Genomic DNA, 19,898 nt, shown 5'->3' with positions numbered 1-19,898 from the left:
TAAAATCACCAGCCTACAATAAAAGACTTGTTCCTTCCCCACAGTTGTTATATGTATAGCCCTCTAAATGTGAAAAGAGTCTTCTGGTAGGAAAAAAAAAAAAATTGTTTGGGAAGGATTTCTTAAATTATCCCTCAAGAATAATGAGCCAAATTGGTCAGGGAAAAAAAAAAAATGGCTCTACGGATAAAAATGTGCAGCGCCTCTTGGACAGCAGGAAGGGAGTCCGCAAAACCATGGTTCTAGCCCAAAGCGTCCCGGAAGCAGTTCTCCCCAGTTGCTACCACCAGACCTACGACCTGTGGTGGACCAAAGCCATCCCCCAGAGCAAGCGGCTCCGCTCTTACCCTTAGGCCCTGGGCTCACTGGGAAGCTGTTACAAATGCAGATTTGGGGAGCCCACCCCCACAGGTTCAGTCAGTAGGTCTGGGATGGGGCTAGAACCCCACTTTAACAAGACCCTGGAAGGTCCTCGACTCACACTTGGATCAACACTCAGCACAGCCCCGCCCCGAGCCCGTCTGTATCTCCCAGGGAGGACCAGAGCTTTAGGAGAGGCGACTGTTCTGCAAACTTCTACCTCAATGGCACCAGAGCAAGTGAGAATCCTAGAGAAATACTTTTGCTTGCTAAATAAGCGCCTACATGCCTATGGGTGGAGCAGCACTGAAAAATCCCATTATTAGGATTTAAAAGAGTGTTTAATTTAAGAATACTTTGGAAGCAAAAATTTAAGCTTTCTCACAGCTCTGAAAAGGCCTGAAATACTATGCTACTAATTAGTAATTGTGACGGACCCAGCTGTGGAGATTAAAATTTCGGGAACTCTTTTAGATCTGTACAATTAGGACGGCTCGTTAATGCCCCCTGCATAAAAGCTGGTGGTTTTCTGTAACAGCCTTTTTAATTGAACAATGTGCCAGAGTTTCTAATTTCTGGTAAAGTGAAAGATGTTGAAAATAATTATCTGTAGAAATATAAAGAATTGTAATAAATCTTCAAAAAAGAAAAATAATGCAAAATCTAGGCTTTTTGCAACCCGAGGACCAATTTTCAATTATCCACCAAACCAGGGGCAACCACCTCAGCAGGGTTTCTCACCCTCAGGGATACTAATGTTGTGGGCCCGGGAGTTCTTTCTTGTGGGGTCGTCCCGTGCACTGCAGGATGGTTAGCGATGGCTCTGTGCACTAGACATGGTAGTGCTGTCCCCCTCCCCCGCACGCACTTGTCACAACCAAAACCGTCTCCAGAGGTTGCCAAACACCCCTGTTGAGAACCACGGCACATCTCGAGGGCAAGTTCAAACATAACCTAAGAGCCGACCTCTGGCTCCGGCACCACGGCCCACAGAGGTTGGCACTCCTTCTGCCTTGTGGACCCTAAGCATCCCTTTTCCCCCACCTCCGCCCCTACCTCCACGTGGCTAGCCTGGTAAATGACAACTTCAACAGCAACGGTAGCAGCTAGCATCTGAGTGACTGGTTCACGCAGTCCCTGGCGTATACACGGCAAGACTAAGTGATGTGACCTAATTGCACACAATTTTCAGTGGCTGAGGGAGGGACCAAGCCCATCAGGACCTGTGCCTCTTCTTGCCACTAAACTATAGGTTGCTCTTCTGAGTGTGGGGGGCGCTCCTGTTTATGGGTGGCAGGACCCCCTCAGAGTGACTCCACAGCCCTCCCTTCTCTCTGCCACTTAACTCTTTCTTCCCCAGGGGATTGTGAGGCAGACCCACCTAGCTGATGGATGAACTGGGAGATGGAACTGGGCATGGCCAGTCCCCCCACCCTCCTGGCTTCTGGGGTCTCCCTGCCAGCAAAGAGTACGCACTTTCGTCCCCTACGCAAGGCCCACGTACTGCCCAGCCTGCATGAGACCAGGTGGACAGATGGAACTTGAGGGCAGTTAGGAAACCCGCTTGGCCGCAAGGCTAAGCCACCTTCTCCAAAAGGTTTTGTCAGTTATAATGCTGATGTTTTGATCTGTCTACTTCTCATTCCATTCCAAACTGGAGCAGTGAGCAGGGGTGTAGTTGTGGAACACCTCTGATGGCCAATACAGAGAATAATGCCTTGCACATCCACGTTCTCCATAACCACGGCAGAATCAGCCACCCCAGGGAATCTGCCGAGGGTTTACTCAACTTGCACACAACCCTTTCAGTACTATGGAGTGATGCAAAACTATGACGAACGCCTGGATTCTATCCTCCTTTCAAACTTAGACAAAACCAGGCTATAAATGAGCAGGTCAACAAGTATGCTCCCACCCTTAAGGGCCCCTTGCAACTCCTCGATGGCGTCCGCGGGGCCCCAGGAGAGGGTCCACGCACAGCTCCCGGGAGCCGGCCATGTCTATTTCCCCTGTATGGCTCTTTTTCATCCGTGTTGTCTTCCTCTAAGAATCACACCGCCCTCCCCAAAGTTCTCCCATTCAAAATGTCAAAGAAACCATGAGCACAAAATCCTGAAGACTCACCAATTTTTCCAATGAGGTTATTTTGAAGATAGAGGATTTTTAAATCCCGGCACCATTTGTCAATGTGTTCTAGCCTTTCTATTTCTTGCTGATGCAAGGAGAGTTCCTCCAGGGAAAAAATTACACAGTCATTGTGTTCAGCATTCCGTCTAATAAGATCTTCTGTGACTGAAAGAAAATTTGTTACGTATTACATCTCCATCCCTGTGCTCATCATCAGGTTATTACATTACGAATGCATTGGTTTTTCTTCCCAGTTTGATGTCAGTCCTCCAGGCCCCAGTGATTTTCAAGAGAAGAGAACAGAGAGGTGCTGCCTCCTGCTGGTGACACCGTGATGAGTCAGAGAGCTTTTTGTCTTTTTTTGCACAGGGTCTACCTACATTTTGCTGTCTGGACGGGGACAGAGTGGGAGGGTAATGACCGTGAGAATGTTGATATGGAATCCCATGGTGGTATCAGGTTGAACTGGATGAGACCCACTAAACAGACCAAGACAGGGCGACTCAGACTGAGAGGCACGGTCTGGCTGCCAGAGGGTAAAACCAGGAAAGCATCTCCCACCATTTCAGTAAGGAAAGGTCCATTCATTCAACTGACATTTATCAATTTTACTAAAGTTGAAGAGAAAAGAGAGGCGCACCCTAGATGTTGCGTTGCAATCTTACACGGCAGCTACCCTGCGGTCTGTTTCTGGGAGGAAGAAAAGGAGCTGCTCACAGGAGGAAGGTGAGGAGAGTCCCTGGCCCGCTGACAGGAGTGCCCTGCAGCATGGGGGGCTGCCCTGTTACGGGGACACCAAGGGGCTGGAGACAATGCCCTGGTCCAAGGCTGGATCCAAGAGCAAGACAGGAATCCCCTTCATGAGATACACTCAAGGTAAAGACGTGATGACAATGGACAAACCTTTGTGTGTTCCAGTGCTATTAAAAACATCAATAAGGGCACCTGGGTGGCTCAGTCATTAAGCGTCTGTCTTCGGCTCCGGTCATGATCCCAGGGTCCTGGGATCGAGTCCCACATCGGGCTCCCTGCTCGGCAGGAAGCCTGCTTCTCCCTCTCCCACTCCCCCTGCTTGTGTTCCTGCTCTCGCTATCTCTCTCTCTCTCTGTCAAATAAATAAATAAAATCTTTAAAAATAAATAAAAATAAATAAAAACATCAATAATCCATTTTAACATCCACATTTTAGGTGGACAGTGGAACGTTGCATGTCCAGCCCAAGGGACAATAAAGATTTATTTATTGCCGCTTACAAAGTGCCAGGCACTGTCCGAAATGCTTTGCGTGTGTTCGCATATGAGTATTTACACTCGGCAGATGAGGGATTGAGGCACAGAGAGTTTAAATAACTTGCCCAAGGTCTTGGTGGTAAGTGCCAGAGCCGGGTTGTGAGTGTAGGGGTCTGGCGTCGACCGTGGGCTCTTAGCCACTAAGCTACACCGCCCCAAACAGGAGCAAGGAAGAGCCTCTCAAGACGTCTCAGGCCTCCTCAATAGTACAGGCTCCTACAGCTGAGACAGAGTTCTCCCGTTCTTCTGGAGTCCCCTCGGCTGCCCTACTTCCATGCCACATCCTGAAAGGGGGACTTGGCCTTTTTAAAAAAAATGTGAAAACAGGTTCGAACTCAATCAGTTGTATGCAGTTAGCCGAACCCCTGCTATTTCTGGTAGGAGGAGGTGGGGTTGCTTGCCATGACAGTTGTTTGGAAGAAAGACAGGGGAAATGTCAATGTCCAGAGATTAAAATACTGTACCTGGGGAATTTCCCTGCTGTTCTAAGCTTTGGCTCAACTCGCCGGCAGAGCTGGCTGCACGTCAGGTCCTGGGGAGGGGCAGGCCAAAGAGGCAGCAGGGAAGGGGGCTAACAGGGCAGTCCTGCCAGCCCCAGCTCCCTGGGGTCCCTGCCACTTACAGCTCTCTGCTGTCTCTGGAGGCCACAGCTAGTAGGCAAGCCAGTTTAAGCAGAAAAGGACTTTCCAAAAACCAAACCTGGTTTGGGCATTAAAACTACTCTCCACACATCCCACTACCAAACCAAAGTTGGTTCTAACAGCTAAAATCAACTGATAATGAATATATGGGTGCAGCCAAGTTGAGGACACAACAAAGCTGCTGTGTAAAGTCAAATGTATTAGCTGTCTCTGTAATCAGCTACAAGAATTCTCTTAGTAAGGATGCCAACAGGAATCGAGGGCTTGGGATGGCACAACCAATGTTATTTCAGCTACCCTAATGAAATGTGGGCATTATTCACTACTATGAATAAGACCCTCAGTGACCAGTGGGGTATATGTAACTTGAACTACATCAACCCACGGCGCAGGGGGCTGGGTTTCGGAGGCCTTGCTGCCATCAGACCTGGGGTCAAAGGGACCAGGAGGATGTGCCCATCCAGAGCCCATGCCCTTCCCTCCAGAACATGTCCCAGGTAGAACAATAGAATTCTCTGCCCAAGGGGCCCCAAGCCTGCCCCCAAGCCCTACACTGGCCACTTCTCCAGGTTCATTCCTGAAGACATCCCTACCCCCTGGAGTGTCCAAGGAGCAGCTCTTTTCTGGAGATGTGGATGGATATGTAGGCTGGAGTATCCGCCTTCATACAGGGGCTTGAGGGACCAGGATAGAGCCAGGGATGGGAAGAGAAGGGAGGGGTGGGCCGAGGAGCCAGCTCTTCCCAGACATCCCCCTCCTCCCCAGCTCTGGCACAGAACCCAAGGAGTTTGAGAAACATATTAAATGTAGCCTTCTGGGTTGTTATAAAGATACTCTTGTCGAGAGAGGAAAATGCATTTTATCTGGCAGTTTGATTATAACTTGACACATGAGCGTCCATTATTTTCTTTCTGTGGGTCACCCTGGAAGGCTTAGTGGAACATTCATATTAAAGATATAAACCCAAGTTGGATCCCACAGTAGCTGTCATCTATAAGTATGGTTCAGTCCAATGTGTTCAGAGGAATTCTGAAAGTGTCTTGTTAAAGCACCATGGTGTCCGGCCTGGGATGTCTACGTCAGCATTTGCACAACCCACCGGGGCAGGCCCGGGCCTTGGAAATACTAAAGCGATCATGGGCCACTCCAGCTCTTACAGTCTTAGAGGATTTTCCGATTTGTCCAACCCTAAAGACCCACGGGTTCCTCTCCAGATACCAAATATCCTTCCCATGTTCTCTTGCTACACCTTTCTTAAAATTAAGAAACCCTTTTCACAATGCTATTTCCTGTGTGAATTTGATCACTTCCATGCAATTGTCAACTCCTCCCTTTCAGAGGCATGTAGATATTAGGAAGGAATTATGTCGATCTGAATCTCCTAACCACGAGAATTAAGATGATAAAAATCACTATCAGTTGAAAGGGATGGGGGTAGAGGAAATTCCCTTTGCATGAATAGCTAATTTGCGCGCGCACACACACACACACACAGGAGAGGAGGGTCAACAGTTGATTCAGCACCATAGGGAAGCTTGTCCAACAGCAACGATTTTACGCAATTGGGGTAGATGAAAAAATGGAGAATCACAGAGGAAGGCAGTACTGTGAAAGTCTGGAGCTCCCAGTGGCCCTTTCCTGAGCTCTTCTATAGAAAGCAAACTGCTGCATGGCCCCCCGTTTTATAGCACTCAGGAAACTGCTGTTATACAATGCTGGCCCGCTTGCAATGGCAGCCATCAGCGAAGAAACCAGAGTCCCCAAGAAGAAATGTGAAAGAGTATCTACGTGGTGGATGGGGTAACAGTGTTCCAATGCTTTTCAACAGGAAAGCATTTTGCAGTTTTATGCACTATGTCATTTAGACCAAACCCTCTTTCACTCCCAGGAGCATTGTTAACCTTTAGGAATTCCTACTTAAATAATAATACAGCACTGCAATGACAAGAAATCATTCCAGGGATTTAAAGCTGCTTTGGAAGCGTTAGGATGTCTACCCTAACCCTGTTTCAAGAGAGACAGTACTGCCACGCCTACCACCCAGTGGTAGAAGAACATGCCCAGGTACTCTATGAAACACAGTGCTTTCGCTTCCTTATTTTGGAAAAATTCAAATAGCAAAATCCGGGACCGGAATGGGCTCTGAGAAGTGTCTCACCCACAGAGGGCGCTAGCCAAGACCTGCATGAGTGGAGCAGTAGGGGCTGAGAAGAACACTGACAGTTTAAACACAGATTCAGACTTATCTCACTAATGGAAAGCTGCCCAGGAATCCAAAGTTTTAACCATGACTCACCAGCCAGCCTACACTTCTTTTCAATGAAGTGGGATGACTGGGTTTTCAATAACTTGAGGGAATGTCAATAAAATGACTCTTTGGGGTAGGGGTGAGGCAAAGGGTAGAAGGAGAAGGTTTCTGGAATACTGGCAGTTGTCAGGCCGTGTTTGTTTCTACGAAGCTTTTCAGTGTGTTGAGCAAAGTTCTAGAAACTCCCAAAGCCAATAACGAAGTGTTCATTCGTTCAGGCTTTACACTATGTTTTGTAAATAGCCCTCTATATCTCACTGGATTAGAATAAAATCGATAGTATATGTTTAGGGCAGATTTCAGCGGAATTTGTAAACATCCTGAAACACCTAGCAGATACATCTATGAAACAGAAATGTAACAGAGATGAAGGGGTGACAAATAGGAGAAGGTCACCTCTTGTAGCATTTACACTTTTTTTTAATTGTTTTCAATGGACACTTTTAAAAAAAAACAGAATTACTCATTTGCCCTGCCTTTTGTGACTGACTCGGGGTCATCATAACAAGCACTGCTAGCCATACTAGACCCAATCCAATGATTCACGTAGAGAGTGCTATTAAAGAACATGAGTGAAGGGTTATGGGGCAGTGACGAACACAGAGAGAACAAGGAGTGGGGAGTGACCAGTGTTACTGAGTGACAGGAGGGAGGTCAAAAGAGGCATCGTGGAGAAGAAGACTGAGCTGAGTTTTGAAATGTGAGTAGGTATTTGCCCAATAAACAGATGAGGAAGGGGTGCTCCAGCCTATGGTAGATGCTGTGTTGCCCAGTTCCCTCCTTCAAAACTGAATGATCAGTTCTTCTAGCTGCTGGGAGTTGTGCCAGCAGACTGCCCACAGTTGCCCACCTTCTTCATAAGTCACTCGGCTGAAGAGACACCTCAACCGACGTCGTGCGCCTTCCCAGGAAAGCCCATATCCAATGACTGGCTGTTGGGGCCCCTAATGGCCCAGCCCTCTCACCTCAGCTTGGGAAAATCAAAAGGTCCATTCCCAGTTTAGAGGTCCTTCCAAGTTTCCAGGTTGGTTAGCTACGTCCTTTGTTAAAACCCATCACAGCCCAACATCCTTCCCTGTCCAGTCTTGCTGCCTTCCCTACCCACTCCACTAACACTCCCTAATGAACCTCCTGCACGCTAATCTCCATCAAAAAGTCTGCTTCCTGGGGAACCCAACCTGGAAGAGTGGATACCAGAAGTGGTACTTGAAGGCAGATGCTAACCAAGATGGGCTTCCGGAGTCGGAGTCTGCTGCCTGAGGTGCAATGGGGACACCACCACTGGAGGGAGGTGGAGCACAGATAGTGTCCGGCACAAGGTGGCTGTGGGATGTTTAACACTTGCACTTGTGTTGCAAAGAGAACAGTGTCAATCCATCTGGAATACCATAACACAAATACCATAAAGTAGGTGGGTTACAAACAAGAAACATTTATTTCTCACAGTTCTGGAGGCTGGAAGTCCAAGATCATGGCACGGGCAGATTTGGTGTCTAGGGAGAGCCTGCTTCCCCACTGATGGGAATCTCACATGGTAGAAGGAGCAAGCTAGGTCTCTGGGGCCTCTTTCAGAAGGGCAATAATCCCAATCATGAGGGCTCCCCCTTCATGACCTAATCACTTCCCAAAGGCCCACCTCCTAATACATCACTTTGAGGGTTAAGATTTCAACATATGAGGGGCGCCTGGATGGCTCAGTCAGTTAAGCACCTGACTCTTGGTTTCAGCTCAGGTCATGATCTCAGGGTTGTGAGACTGAGCCCCGTGTTGCGCTCCTTGCTGGGCGTGGTGCCTGCTTAAGATTCTCTCTCTCCCTCTTCCTCTGCCCCTCCTCCCCATCCTCTCTCAAGGAAGGAAGGAAGGAAGGAAGGAGGGAAGGAAGAAAGAAGGAAGGAAGGAAGGAAAGAAAGAAAGAGGAAGAGAGAGAGAGAGAGGAAAAGAAAAGAAAAAAGAAAAGAGAAAGAAAGAGATTTTAGCATATGAATTTTGGGGAACACAAACATTCAACCTATAGCAAATAGGATACTAATGGAAGGGAATGCACTAGTAGGTGTGACATGACAGATCAGGTAGTAGAGAAATATGGGGGAAATCGTAACTTAAAAACTTAAAGGACAGTTGCATTGGGTGGCTGCTGCTGGATAAAGAAAGCCTGGTGTGATTAGTTGGACATTAAAAAAAGCCAGAGTACCACACTGGCAGCATCTAAAGAGGTTTGCTTCCTGAAACCAGAGGGTAGAGAGGGCAGAGAACCAGGACCAGCACTTAATCACAAGAGGAGCAGGGACTTCAGGTTCCAGACATGATGGAGTCATAGGGTCAAGATTGAACCTCCAGCCTAAAACAACTAACATCCAGAATACATGAAAAAACAAAACAAAACAAACAAACAAAAAAAACAGAACAAAACTGGGCATTAGGAAATCCAAAGGGAAATAAAGTATTTTGAACAGAACAAAAAATGAAAAGCCATATCAAAATGTGTGGGATATGGCTAAAACATAAGTTGGAGGAAATTTTACAGCACTAAATGCCTAAAGAAAGGAAAAAGGTCTCAAACATCAGCTTCTTCCTTAAGAAACTAGAAAAAGAATAAATTAAACCCAAAGTAAGCAGAAGAAGGTAAATAACAAAGATTATACCCAAACTCAATGAAATGGAAACAGAAACAATTGAGAAAAGTCGATAAAAATGCTTTAAAAAATAAAATTGGTAAACTTCCAGCTGAACCGATCAGTGAAAAAAGAAAAGACATAAATTGCCATTATTGGGAATGAAAGCACGACATCATATAGATTATATAGTATTAAAAGGCCAGTAAGAACTTCATGCTAATAAATTCAAGAACTTAGATTAAATGGGAAAATTCCTTAAAAGTCACAAACTACCAAAGCTCACGTGGGAAGACACAGATAAACCAAACAACCCTGTATCTACTACAGTAATTGAATATGTAACTCAAACCTTCCCACAAAGAAACCATAGCACAGATGTCTTCACTGATAAATTCCACCAAACATTTAAGGAAAAATAATATCCACTATACACAAACGCTTCTATAAAATTTAAGAGAATTTAAGAATTTAAAAAAATTTAAGAATATTTCCTGAGATAATTCTACAAGGCCAGCTTTAACCTGAGTCCCAAACCAGATGAATACAAGGCCAAGGCTAACCAGGGGAGATGTTGTTCTAGACGTTAGGGCTAATTGATAGAAACTGGGATGACAGACTCTTGAAACAATGAAGGCCAAGTAGGGACATTTAACTTTAGAAGTTAGGTGGACAGATGCCATAATGAGGGACAAGGCTGGAGTGGTGACCAATGGTCCACATCCATGGAGGGCTATGGGGATGGAGAACAGAACATGACATTCCTAAGAACAATACAGACGAGCAGCCAACAAAGGCACTATGCCATCTCTGTGATCAAACTACAACAAGGATTGATGACCGGAAGGCTAAGGACAATTGGCTCAATAAAAATTCACAATCTCTTGCCTAGTTTCCAGACCTCAGTCAGTTTTTGGACCTGAACCTAGGGTTTCCATATTTAGCAAATAAAAATACTGGGTGGCCTGTATTTTTATCTGACAACCCACTGACTAAAAGAGAGGCAGGGTCCCCAAGAGTACATGGCAATGATTGATCCAATCCCTTCCAAAAGGACTGCTGGCCATTTCCTTGAATAACAATACACTGGGGGAGGGGGGATACCAAATCACGTTGTCGCCTGCTGGACACAGGATTTGAGTTGTCATTAACATCTGGAAACACAAAGCATTGCCAAGTGTTCTTATCAGAGCGGGGACATGTTGGGGGCCAGGTAATAAATGGAATCATGCCATGTCCAGCTCACAATTGGTTAATCCATTAACAAATGTTGACGGATATGTGGATCGTTTCCCTTTTTTTAGCTACTATGAAAGCATATGCTATAAATGTTCATACACAAAGTCTGTGTGGACAAAGGTTTTCATTTTTCTTTTGTAATATCTAAGGATTACATGGGTGGGAAACAAAGTTTGCCTCTAATTTTTACTGCTGTTGGTCTAATTTTTTTGTCTATTGCTTTAGAGAAGAGGGAATACCAGTAAGTGGTTTAGGAATGGGGCTTTTACTATTTACAAATCACCTGCCCCTTCCACCAACCCATCAGCTCTTCCAGGGCAGAAACCCCATCATCCAGCACAGTCTCTTGATTTAAAAATATTAATTATGACACTTTTATGGTAAGTGAGCAATTAGGCTGAACTGTACAAAATTGTCACAAATGAGAGTAAGATCGGAAATGGTGTTGGTAGGCAAATGGTTCAATCCAATATAAATGTTAATTCCATCGCTTTGCACATTCTGTGGGTGTATTTGTAAACAAACACTGATAACACTTAGCCGTTTGTAAAACAATACTATCATTGCCTTGCTCTTGGAGATGAGGTTTAGGCCCAGACGGGTGAAGTCACCGGCTCTGAGTCTCCGGGCTGGTAGGCGGAGGAGGCGGGCTCCCAGCGGGCTCCCTCCACCACCGCGTACACTGCCATCCCCGAGGGCGAAGGCTGCAGCTCCGACAGTGACTAGCCCAGGACCACAGGGCGAGCAGGGCGACAAGCGGCCCGAACCCGGCACGTCCGACGCCAGCCCCTATCATGAAGTCGCTTGCCTTTCTCGCCCACCCCATTCTATAGATGAGGAACCTGAGGCTCGCAGAAGCCAAGCTGCCCGCCGGGCTGGTCGGCAGAGAGGCTGGCACAGCCGGGCCTGCGGAGGGCGGAGGGCCCAGGTGGGCCGGGGTGCCCGGGCCGGGAAGGGGCGGTGGGGGTCTGTGTCCCCTGGGACCCGGGACGACGCCGAGGGAGGCAGGTGGGAGGGGACGCTTACTCCGGCCCATGGCACCTCTTCCGCTCGCGGGCGGGGGAAGCAAGACCCGGGCCCTGAGGTCTTCCTTGGCGCTGCCCAGTCACGCCTCTGCGCGTCCGCACCGGACCCTGGGAGCCATGGCAACGGGGACTCTACGGCGGCCGCGCGGGGCCAGGCTCCGCCGCGATTCCAGCCCCGGAGGAACAGGAAGGAGGGACCCCGCGAGGCAGGGCTCGTAGCATAGATGGAGGCTCCCCCGGACACCGAGGTCTCTTCCCCGTGCCCACTCCACCCTCGCAGACTGTTTCCCTTTCCCCACATCAACTGGCCAGGCTAAAGACCACAGGGCTCTCGCTTCTAGTGGGTCTGCCTGCCAGGCGTGCCCCTCATCCTGCCCTCCCGTTTGCCTTGTCTGGGTAGTTGACGCCCTCCCGAGCCAGGGGGTCAGGGTGTGGCCCCCACTCGCCTCGCTAGCCGGGTGACCTTAAACTTCCTTAGCCAGTTTCCCCATCTGTAAGATGAATAATGACTTCAAAGGATCTTTGTGAATGTTTTTAAAGAGATGATTTGAGTGAACTAAAGACATTTTTTTTTTTTTTTTTTAAAGATTTTATCTATTTGTCAGAGAGAGAGAGCACAAGCAGGGGGAGCATCAGGGAGCCTGATGTGGGACTCAATCCCAGGACCCTGGGATCATGACCTGAGACGAAGGCAGAGGCTTAATCGACTGAGCCACCCACGCATCCCATGAAAGACATTTTTAAAAAACAGCCTCCATACAAAGGGTAGTTGCATTGTTGGATTGCATGTCCTTAAAGTTACAGCTCAACAGGGATTCCTGCTAACAAGTTTTCCAAAAACACTACCCTCCATCCACTTTCCCTACCCACCACTTTCTTAGCTGTAAAGAATAGAAAGTGCATCTCCTACCCCCTTACACCAGTTAGAATGGCAAAAATGGACAGGGAAAGAAACAACAAATGTTGGAGAGGTTGTGGAGAAAGGGGAACCCTCTTCCACTGTTGGTGGGAATGCAAGTTGGTACAGCCGCTTTGGAAAACAGTGTGGAGGTGCCTCAAAAATTTAAAATTTGAGCTACCCTATGACCCAGCAATTGCACTACTGGGTATTTACCCCAGAGACACAGATGCAGTGAAAAGAAGGGCCATATGCACCCCAATGTTCATAGCAGCAATGTCCGCAATAGCCAAACTGTGGAAGGAGCCGAGATGCCCTTCAACAGATGAATGGATAAAGAAGATATGGTCCATATATACAATGGAATATTACTCAGCCATCAGAAAGGATGAATACCCAACTTTTACATCAACATGGATGGGACTGGAGGAGATTATGCTAAGTGAAATAAGTCAAGCAGAGAAAGTCAATTATCATATGGTTTCACTTATTTGCGGAACATAAGGAATAACATGGAGGACATTAGGAGAAGGAAGGGAAAAATGGGGAGGGGGAATTGGAGGGAGAGATGAAACCGTGAGAGACTCTGGACTCTGAGAAACAAACTGAGGGTTTTAGAGGGGAGGGGGGAGGGGGGATTGGTTAGCCCGGTGATGGGTATTAAGGAGGGCACGTACTGCATGGAGCACTGGGTGTTATATGAAAACAATGGATCGTGGATCACCACATCAAAAACCAATGATGTATTGTATGGTGACTAACATAACATAATAAAATTAAAAAAAAAAAAAAGAAGAAGAAAAGAAAGTGCATCTCCTGTAATTCCCACTACTCCTCTCGCATTTCCCCAGACCCCTCCCCAAAAGTGCTTAATTGGTTTTACCCAATTCTGCACTAGGAAGAACATCACTAATTCATCCTCTTTCATCCTTATATGTTCATATGTGAGGGTTTTAATGGATGACACCTCACAAAAGTTGTTTTGTTTGTTTATTGCCACATTCACCCATTTTGCCCACAGCCAACTGCCTCTGGCAACCAGAACTAATCTGTTCTCTGTATTTATGAGTTCGTTTGGTTTTTTTTAGATTCTGCATATAAGTGAGATCCTACAGTATTTGTCTTTCTCTGTCTGACTTATTTCACTTAGTATAAGACCAAGTTCCATACACGTTGTAACAAATGGCAAGATTTCCTTCTTTTTGATGACTGAATAGTATTTCAATATACACATAATTTTTCAAATGACTGAATAGTATTTCATTATATATATGTATAATCACATTTTCTTTATCCCTTTATTTTTTGGTGGACGCTTAGGTTGCTTCCATGTCTTGTGTATTGTAAATAATGCTGCAAGAACACTGCATGTCCTTAAAGATATTTTTTTTGAATTAATGTTTTCATTTTCTTCAGGTAAGTACCCAGGAATGGAATTGCTAGATCATATGATAAGTTCTATTTTTAATTTTTTGAGGATCACCATACTGTTTTTCACAGTGGCTGCACCAATTTACACTCCCACCAACGGTGTAAGAGGGTTCCTTTTCTCCACATCCTCGCCAACTCTTGTTACTTCTTGTCTTTTTGAGAATCATTATAACAGGTATGAAGTAATATCTCATTGGGGTTTTGATTAGGTAACTAATCATCTTCCTGATGATTAGTTACATTGAGCACCTTTTCATTTACTTGTTGGCCATTTGTTTGTCTTCTTTGGAAAAATATCTATGCAGATTTTCGGTCCATTTTTAAATCACAAAATATTTTTTATTGAGTTGCGTGAGTTCTTTACATATTTTGCATATTAACCTTTTATCAGATACATAATTTGCAAATATTTTCTCTCATTCTGTAGATTGCCTTTTTCATTTTGTTTGATGTAGTCCCACTTGTTTATTTTTGCTTCAGTTTCTTTTGCTTTTGGTGTCAAACTCCCCCTGCCCCAACGAAAATCATTACCAACACCAAGGAACTTACTCCTGATCTTTTCTTCTAGGAGTTTTATGGTTTTGTTTTTAATGTATTATTATTACAAAAGTAATTCTCGCCCTCCATCCATTTGCAAAAAATAAAAAAAAGAGAAAGTGCTATGTGTAAAATATTTTTAAAAAATTTCTCCCATCCCAATCACAGTAAATTGTACAAAGTCCATGTTTTTATCTTGATATGTGTGTTATGTTTACATTATAAAAGAGGATTCAGGGGCGCCTGGCTGGCTCAGTTGCTTAAGTATCTGACTCTTGGTTTTGGCTCAGGTCATGATCTCAGGGTCATGAGATCTAACCTGCTTTCAGCCCCTGCTCAGCATGGAGTCTGCTTCCCCTCTCCCTCTGCCCCTCCTCCTGCTTGTGCACTCTTTCTCTCTCTCTAAAATAAGTAAATAAAACTTTAAAAAATAAAAGAAGATTCATAGAGTAATGTATTGAAGAAATGTATTCTTTCGGCAGACACCTGTTGAGCATTTACTGTTGCAAATTATCAGTGTTTGTCAGGTGGATACAAGGGCATGAACTGTGACAGAGAGGCAGGAAAGTTGAACAGGGTGGCGTGAAGGAGGGGCTGGGAAGCCAGTCAGTTTGGCAATGGAAACAATTGCATGGATGTGATTAGAGCAGGGATAATGGAGGCCATAAATGTCAGGCCAAAGGAACTGAACTAGAATGGTGGGATTTCAGGTGCCGTCTCCCCACCGTGAGAGAAATATTTGGAGTTCCAGGAGCCTCCCAAAGGCACTCAAACTATAAATTTAGGTGACATCCTCTGCTCCTGCCCAAAAGCCTGGTTCTCATCATTTCACTATTTTTTTGGAAGCAACACAGTGTGGGGTGAAGAGTGTGAACTCTGGCATTGGAGACCTGGTTCAAATCCACAGATGTGTTACTGTGTGGCATCAGACAGATGACTCCACCTTCCAGAGCTAACACCTCCCCATTTCCACATGGAACCGACAGTGCAGGCAATCTATGGCTATGCCACTGAGAGATCTGTGTGCTGGTGTCTGATTGCTTACATAGGAGATGACATGCCCTCAGCAGCAGGCTGGTTTAGCAAAAATGCCTATGCTTGAACTTGTGCATTTGACAGTGAGAGGTTCATCAAGCCTAAAAAAGATCTATTTCTGGCAGGAAGCTGGTACTGGGGGATAATCCAAGTGGAAGTTTCTGAGCTAACAGAGACATGAAGTCAGGACCAGTAGGAAGGACCTTGGCTTCTGGGTCAGAAGAGACAAGAGGAGACGGTCTGGGACTCTAGAAAGTTCTCAAGACCAGTTGTAACCCAGGTATGTGGTATGCTGGCTCTGAACTTTTATTCTCACCTTCAGAAAGACCCACTCGTAAACTCTCAACCTCACTGTTAAACTCTCTAGGGGTCTAAAGGGCCTTGAATTTTTCCCATGAAACTTAATATCTGTTTCACATGAATCTGTGGAACTGGGGTACTCTATCCATTTATACACAAGTGAACAAACAATGCTGTCATTCTACTGCATAAAAGTCTCTAGGATGTTTTTAAGCACCATGTACTCAACACAGCCCAGTGTTTTGTAAGTCTTAACTAATTCTCACATTAACCCTTGGAGACAGACAATGTTATCATCTACATATTGTCGACAAGGAAACTGAGGCCCAGTGAGATTATATTACCAGAATTTTATGCCCCAAACTGTACTCCATACTGCATTACTTTTGAGGCAGTGCTACCTGAAGGCAGGGAGGGAGTTTATTTTTCATCTCTGAATCCTACCTCTCAGCACAATTCCTGATACTCACTAGGTGCTTAATAAATATTTGTTGAATGATTGAATGAATAAGTCAGTGAGTCAATCTCTCCAAGAGCTTGGCATCCTGGATGGATACATCTCATGACTTAAGTAGGATCACCATGAAAGTGTCCATATTTTAAGGGGATCTATCAGGCTACCCAGGAAGAGTGTCTCATTCTTTTGGTCATTGGACATTTCCTTGTCTTAGGACCTTTCACCAAAATCTAGGATAAGAGCTCCTTTGGGAAGCAAGGTCTTGACCAATTGTTCTACCACTCTGGTGGAACAGAGAAGAGCCTCAGATGATAAAACAGAGAAACCAGGAATATCTACTTCATAATTTGTCATGGGCCAGGCTGGGCTGATTATGCTGTGTTCTTCCTCAACCCAACATCACAATCACTGTGTTTCTTAGAAACAAAAGACCCATGGGGCACAAAGGACAGGTGTACAATGTGCTGTGATTGTTACAGTCCACTGATGGAAGGGAAATGGAAAAATAAATCACAACGTGACAGCTCCAAGTAAAGTGAAGTTCATTTTACTTCAACTGAATGAGTTGTTTAGAGTCTTGGTATGTGTCTATTTATGCAAATCATTATTCAAAACAGACTAGTTTCTTTGGCTCCTGGAAATATAACCAGATGAGTGGGGCTTCCTGGGGAAACAACTACATTATTTTTGTGTCTATAAGTAGGAGAGGTAAATCTCAAAAAGGTGTTTTTTTTTTTAATTTCCAATAACAGCAGAATAATCCTCCTGCTTCTTTTGTGCTGGATAAATTCAAGAGACATTGACCTAGAAAGCTATTTGTTTCTTATTTTTTTCACTATTATATATAATTTAGTATTTTTATGATGTGTAACTAATACTGTGGTTACAATTTGTATGTGCTTTGCATTAATTTTCCTTTGGAAGAGTTTCCCATTGCATCTTTATGACAAGTAAATAAGCTCCCAAGTTTACCAGTACCTCTATAATATCAATTGCTTGCTTGCTTCCTTCCTTCCATCCATCAGCAAATATTTATCAAGTGCCTTCCACATACCAGGCACTATGAGGAGTAATTGAGACAATATATGTAAAATTCTTAGAAGAGTTCTTGCCGTGTAAGAAGCATTCAGTAAGGGTTAACTATTCATATTTTGAAAACAAAATAATCTCCTCCATAAATGGTAATCCTAAAGTAGGTACTGTTATTACCCCCTTTTATAGATGAGGAAACTCTGTTTATTTTGAATCAACCCAATGGAAAAGATCTAAGAAAATCAGACTTAACAGTTTTGCTTTTCTCAGGGGAGATTGGAGGTGGGCAGCATTATTTAAATTGGCCTATTATATCCATTTGAGGGATGACTTCTCCCAGCTGGCACCTGATGATAGGGAATGAGAAAAGAGATGGAATAGGACAAGTAGATAATGTTCTAGTGCTTCCTTGATCTATATCTATGGATATGAATTGGTGTTATTGGATGTGAGTTCCCCAAACATGAGACACTCCCACAACCAAATGAAAGTACAACACCACATCTCAAAATCAAGTGTTAAATGTTTTTATTTTCTTCATTCATTTATTTTCTTCATCTATCTATTAAAAGATAAACTGAGGCACATTAAAACTTTCGAGAGTTTATTTGAGCAAACATGGATTTGAATCAGGCATGCCAAACTGAGCTGTCAAGAGTGCCGCGCTCATAGAAGCTGGTGGAAAAGTTTTTATAGAGAAGACAGGAAGCAAAGAAAGGAAATCGTTTGATTGGCTATAGCTTAAACAGTTGCCTTATTTGGGAAAGCTTAATCGGCTGCAATTGGTTGTCCTTAGGTTTCAACTTCTTCACCTTGAGTCATTATAGGAATTGACTCTGGCTTCGGTTTTAGTTTACTTACATAGGCTGCCAAAGCAGTAGGGCTTCCTCAGGCTCCTGGCCTCCAAATTTCTGCCCATCCCCATTAGCTTAATAAAAGTAAGAGTTGAGGGGCATGTGTTTGGCTCAGCCAGTTAAGTGTCCAACTCTTGATCTCAGCTCAGGTCTTGACCTCAGTGTTATGAGTTCAAGCCCCATGCTGGGCTCCACACTGGGTGTAGAACCTACTTAAATAAAAATTAAGAGCTGGCATTTTAGGAAAGACTTTTACTAATTTGAATATACCCAGAGGAGAGTTACCAGGATATCCTACCCCCCCCAGTAAGGGTTCAAGTACTGGGGCTTAACACAATTTACTCGACCTCATTGTTTCCTCATCTATAAAATGGGAAAAGTAAAGTGCCTACTTGATTGGGTCTCAGCGGGGTTTACAGGAGAGAATGTGTAAAGTATTTGCCTATAGTAAGTGCTTGATACATCTCCATTTTTATTATTATGTGTGAGGAAAGATGGAGGGCGATGAGGTTGTCTCAAAGAAGACCACTGGGTACAGCCAGTGGGTGGTTAGACTAACAGGGGTCAGTCCTGCCTCTGTTACCATCCAAAGAGCCAGACCCATCAGAACACATTTCCACTGGAGGAAGATGCAATTGATCTCAGAAGGCTGCTGATTAGTTTTCCCTTGATTAGTTTATTTATTTGTTTCAAGCTCAGGCATTTTGTCATTTTTTTAGCACTTCCTGGAAGACAAGTGGTAACAGGTGCTGAGGCCTAAAAAAAATTATAGGAGCAAAAACTAAAAAAAAAATTATATCCACTAACTTAATTTTCTCTGAGAACAAGGTAAACAACAGCTTTGTTCAGTTTTAGTGTTAGAACACCTGGGTCCAGCTCATAGAAAACCACACAATCATTGTTTGAGAATCACTGAGCTCTACTAACTATGGGCAGAGACGTGAGAAAATGAAATCCACAAAAATTAAAACTGTATCTCCAAAACCATTAATCCTGCCTTAATATAATCGACAAGGATAAACTTGAAATGAGGCCCCTGGGGAAATTGCAAGTAACTGCCAATTTTGTTAATGATAATAAGTTTATTTTAATTGCTAATATATTCCTAATTACTCTAGATCTAAAATGTTTACTTCGCTGTCAGTCATCTTCTTTGATTCATGTTCTTTGTGAAAAGATTTTGTCATATCAATCAACCCTTTTCAAGTTTGCTGGCAGCTGATGAAAATGATCTCACCTTCCTTGTCACATAGCTTGGCTGGGCACCATTTGTCCAAAGGCAGAGGGAGGCCTTCCCTACCAAATCCTCTAGATTTCATAGCTTCCCGTTTCATCTGGAGAAAAGTAGTATTTTTAAGACTTGGTTACATGAACAAAGAGGACTGACACTGTCTATTCCAAACTCTGTTTTTAATCTGATCTTCTATCTGTTCTGTCTCCTCTATCTGGATGTGTGTGTGTGTCCAGTGCGTGTGCATGCATATCCAAATAATTGTTTTAAGAGCATGATGTACTTGGTGTAAAGATTCCTAATCTCAGTGGGCATTTCAGGTTCCCATTAACCCATTTACTCATTTTTTTTTTCTCTTTCAGCAAACATGTATCGAGCCCTTAGGGCTGGGGAAGAGTGGTGACCAAGACTGACAAGGTCTTGACCATGACAGAACACATATACTCATTGAAGGAAATAGACAGCAAACAAGGAAACAAATAAATACTACATAAGATCATTGCATGTGATATGTGTTTTGAA

General features: G+C 44.4%; 1 protein-coding gene and 1 long non-coding RNA gene across 4 annotated transcripts in view; one reads left to right on the top strand and one right to left on the bottom strand.

The window, feature by feature from the left end:
* The window catches only part of DNAAF11 (dynein axonemal assembly factor 11), a 71,360-nt gene extending 59,635 nt beyond the window's left edge, over positions 1-11,725 (bottom strand). For all 3 annotated transcript variants that reach the window (XM_078071996.1, XM_078071995.1, XM_078071997.1), the window contains exons 1-2: positions 11,603-11,725; positions 2,485-2,652 (exon numbers count right to left, since the gene is read on the bottom strand). In XM_078071996.1, the coding sequence (XP_077928122.1) occupies positions 2,485-2,652; positions 11,603-11,612 (178 nt within the window). In that variant the 5' untranslated portion in view covers positions 11,613-11,725. The remainder of the gene's footprint in view (positions 1-2,484; positions 2,653-11,602) is intronic.
* Positions 9,819-19,872, top strand: LOC118534993 (uncharacterized). Its single transcript, XR_004916994.2, has 4 exons — positions 9,819-11,504; positions 11,682-11,849; positions 15,628-15,782; positions 19,739-19,872. It is a non-coding gene; the product is annotated as an uncharacterized LOC118534993 (long non-coding RNA).
* Positions 19,873-19,898: the final 26 nt, after the last annotated feature.

This window comes from Halichoerus grypus, chromosome 5, assembly GCF_964656455.1.
Source record: "Halichoerus grypus chromosome 5, mHalGry1.hap1.1, whole genome shotgun sequence".
Classification (NCBI taxonomy): Eukaryota; Metazoa; Chordata; class Mammalia; order Carnivora; family Phocidae; genus Halichoerus; species Halichoerus grypus.
This window is presented reverse-complemented; position numbering and strand designations above follow the sequence as displayed.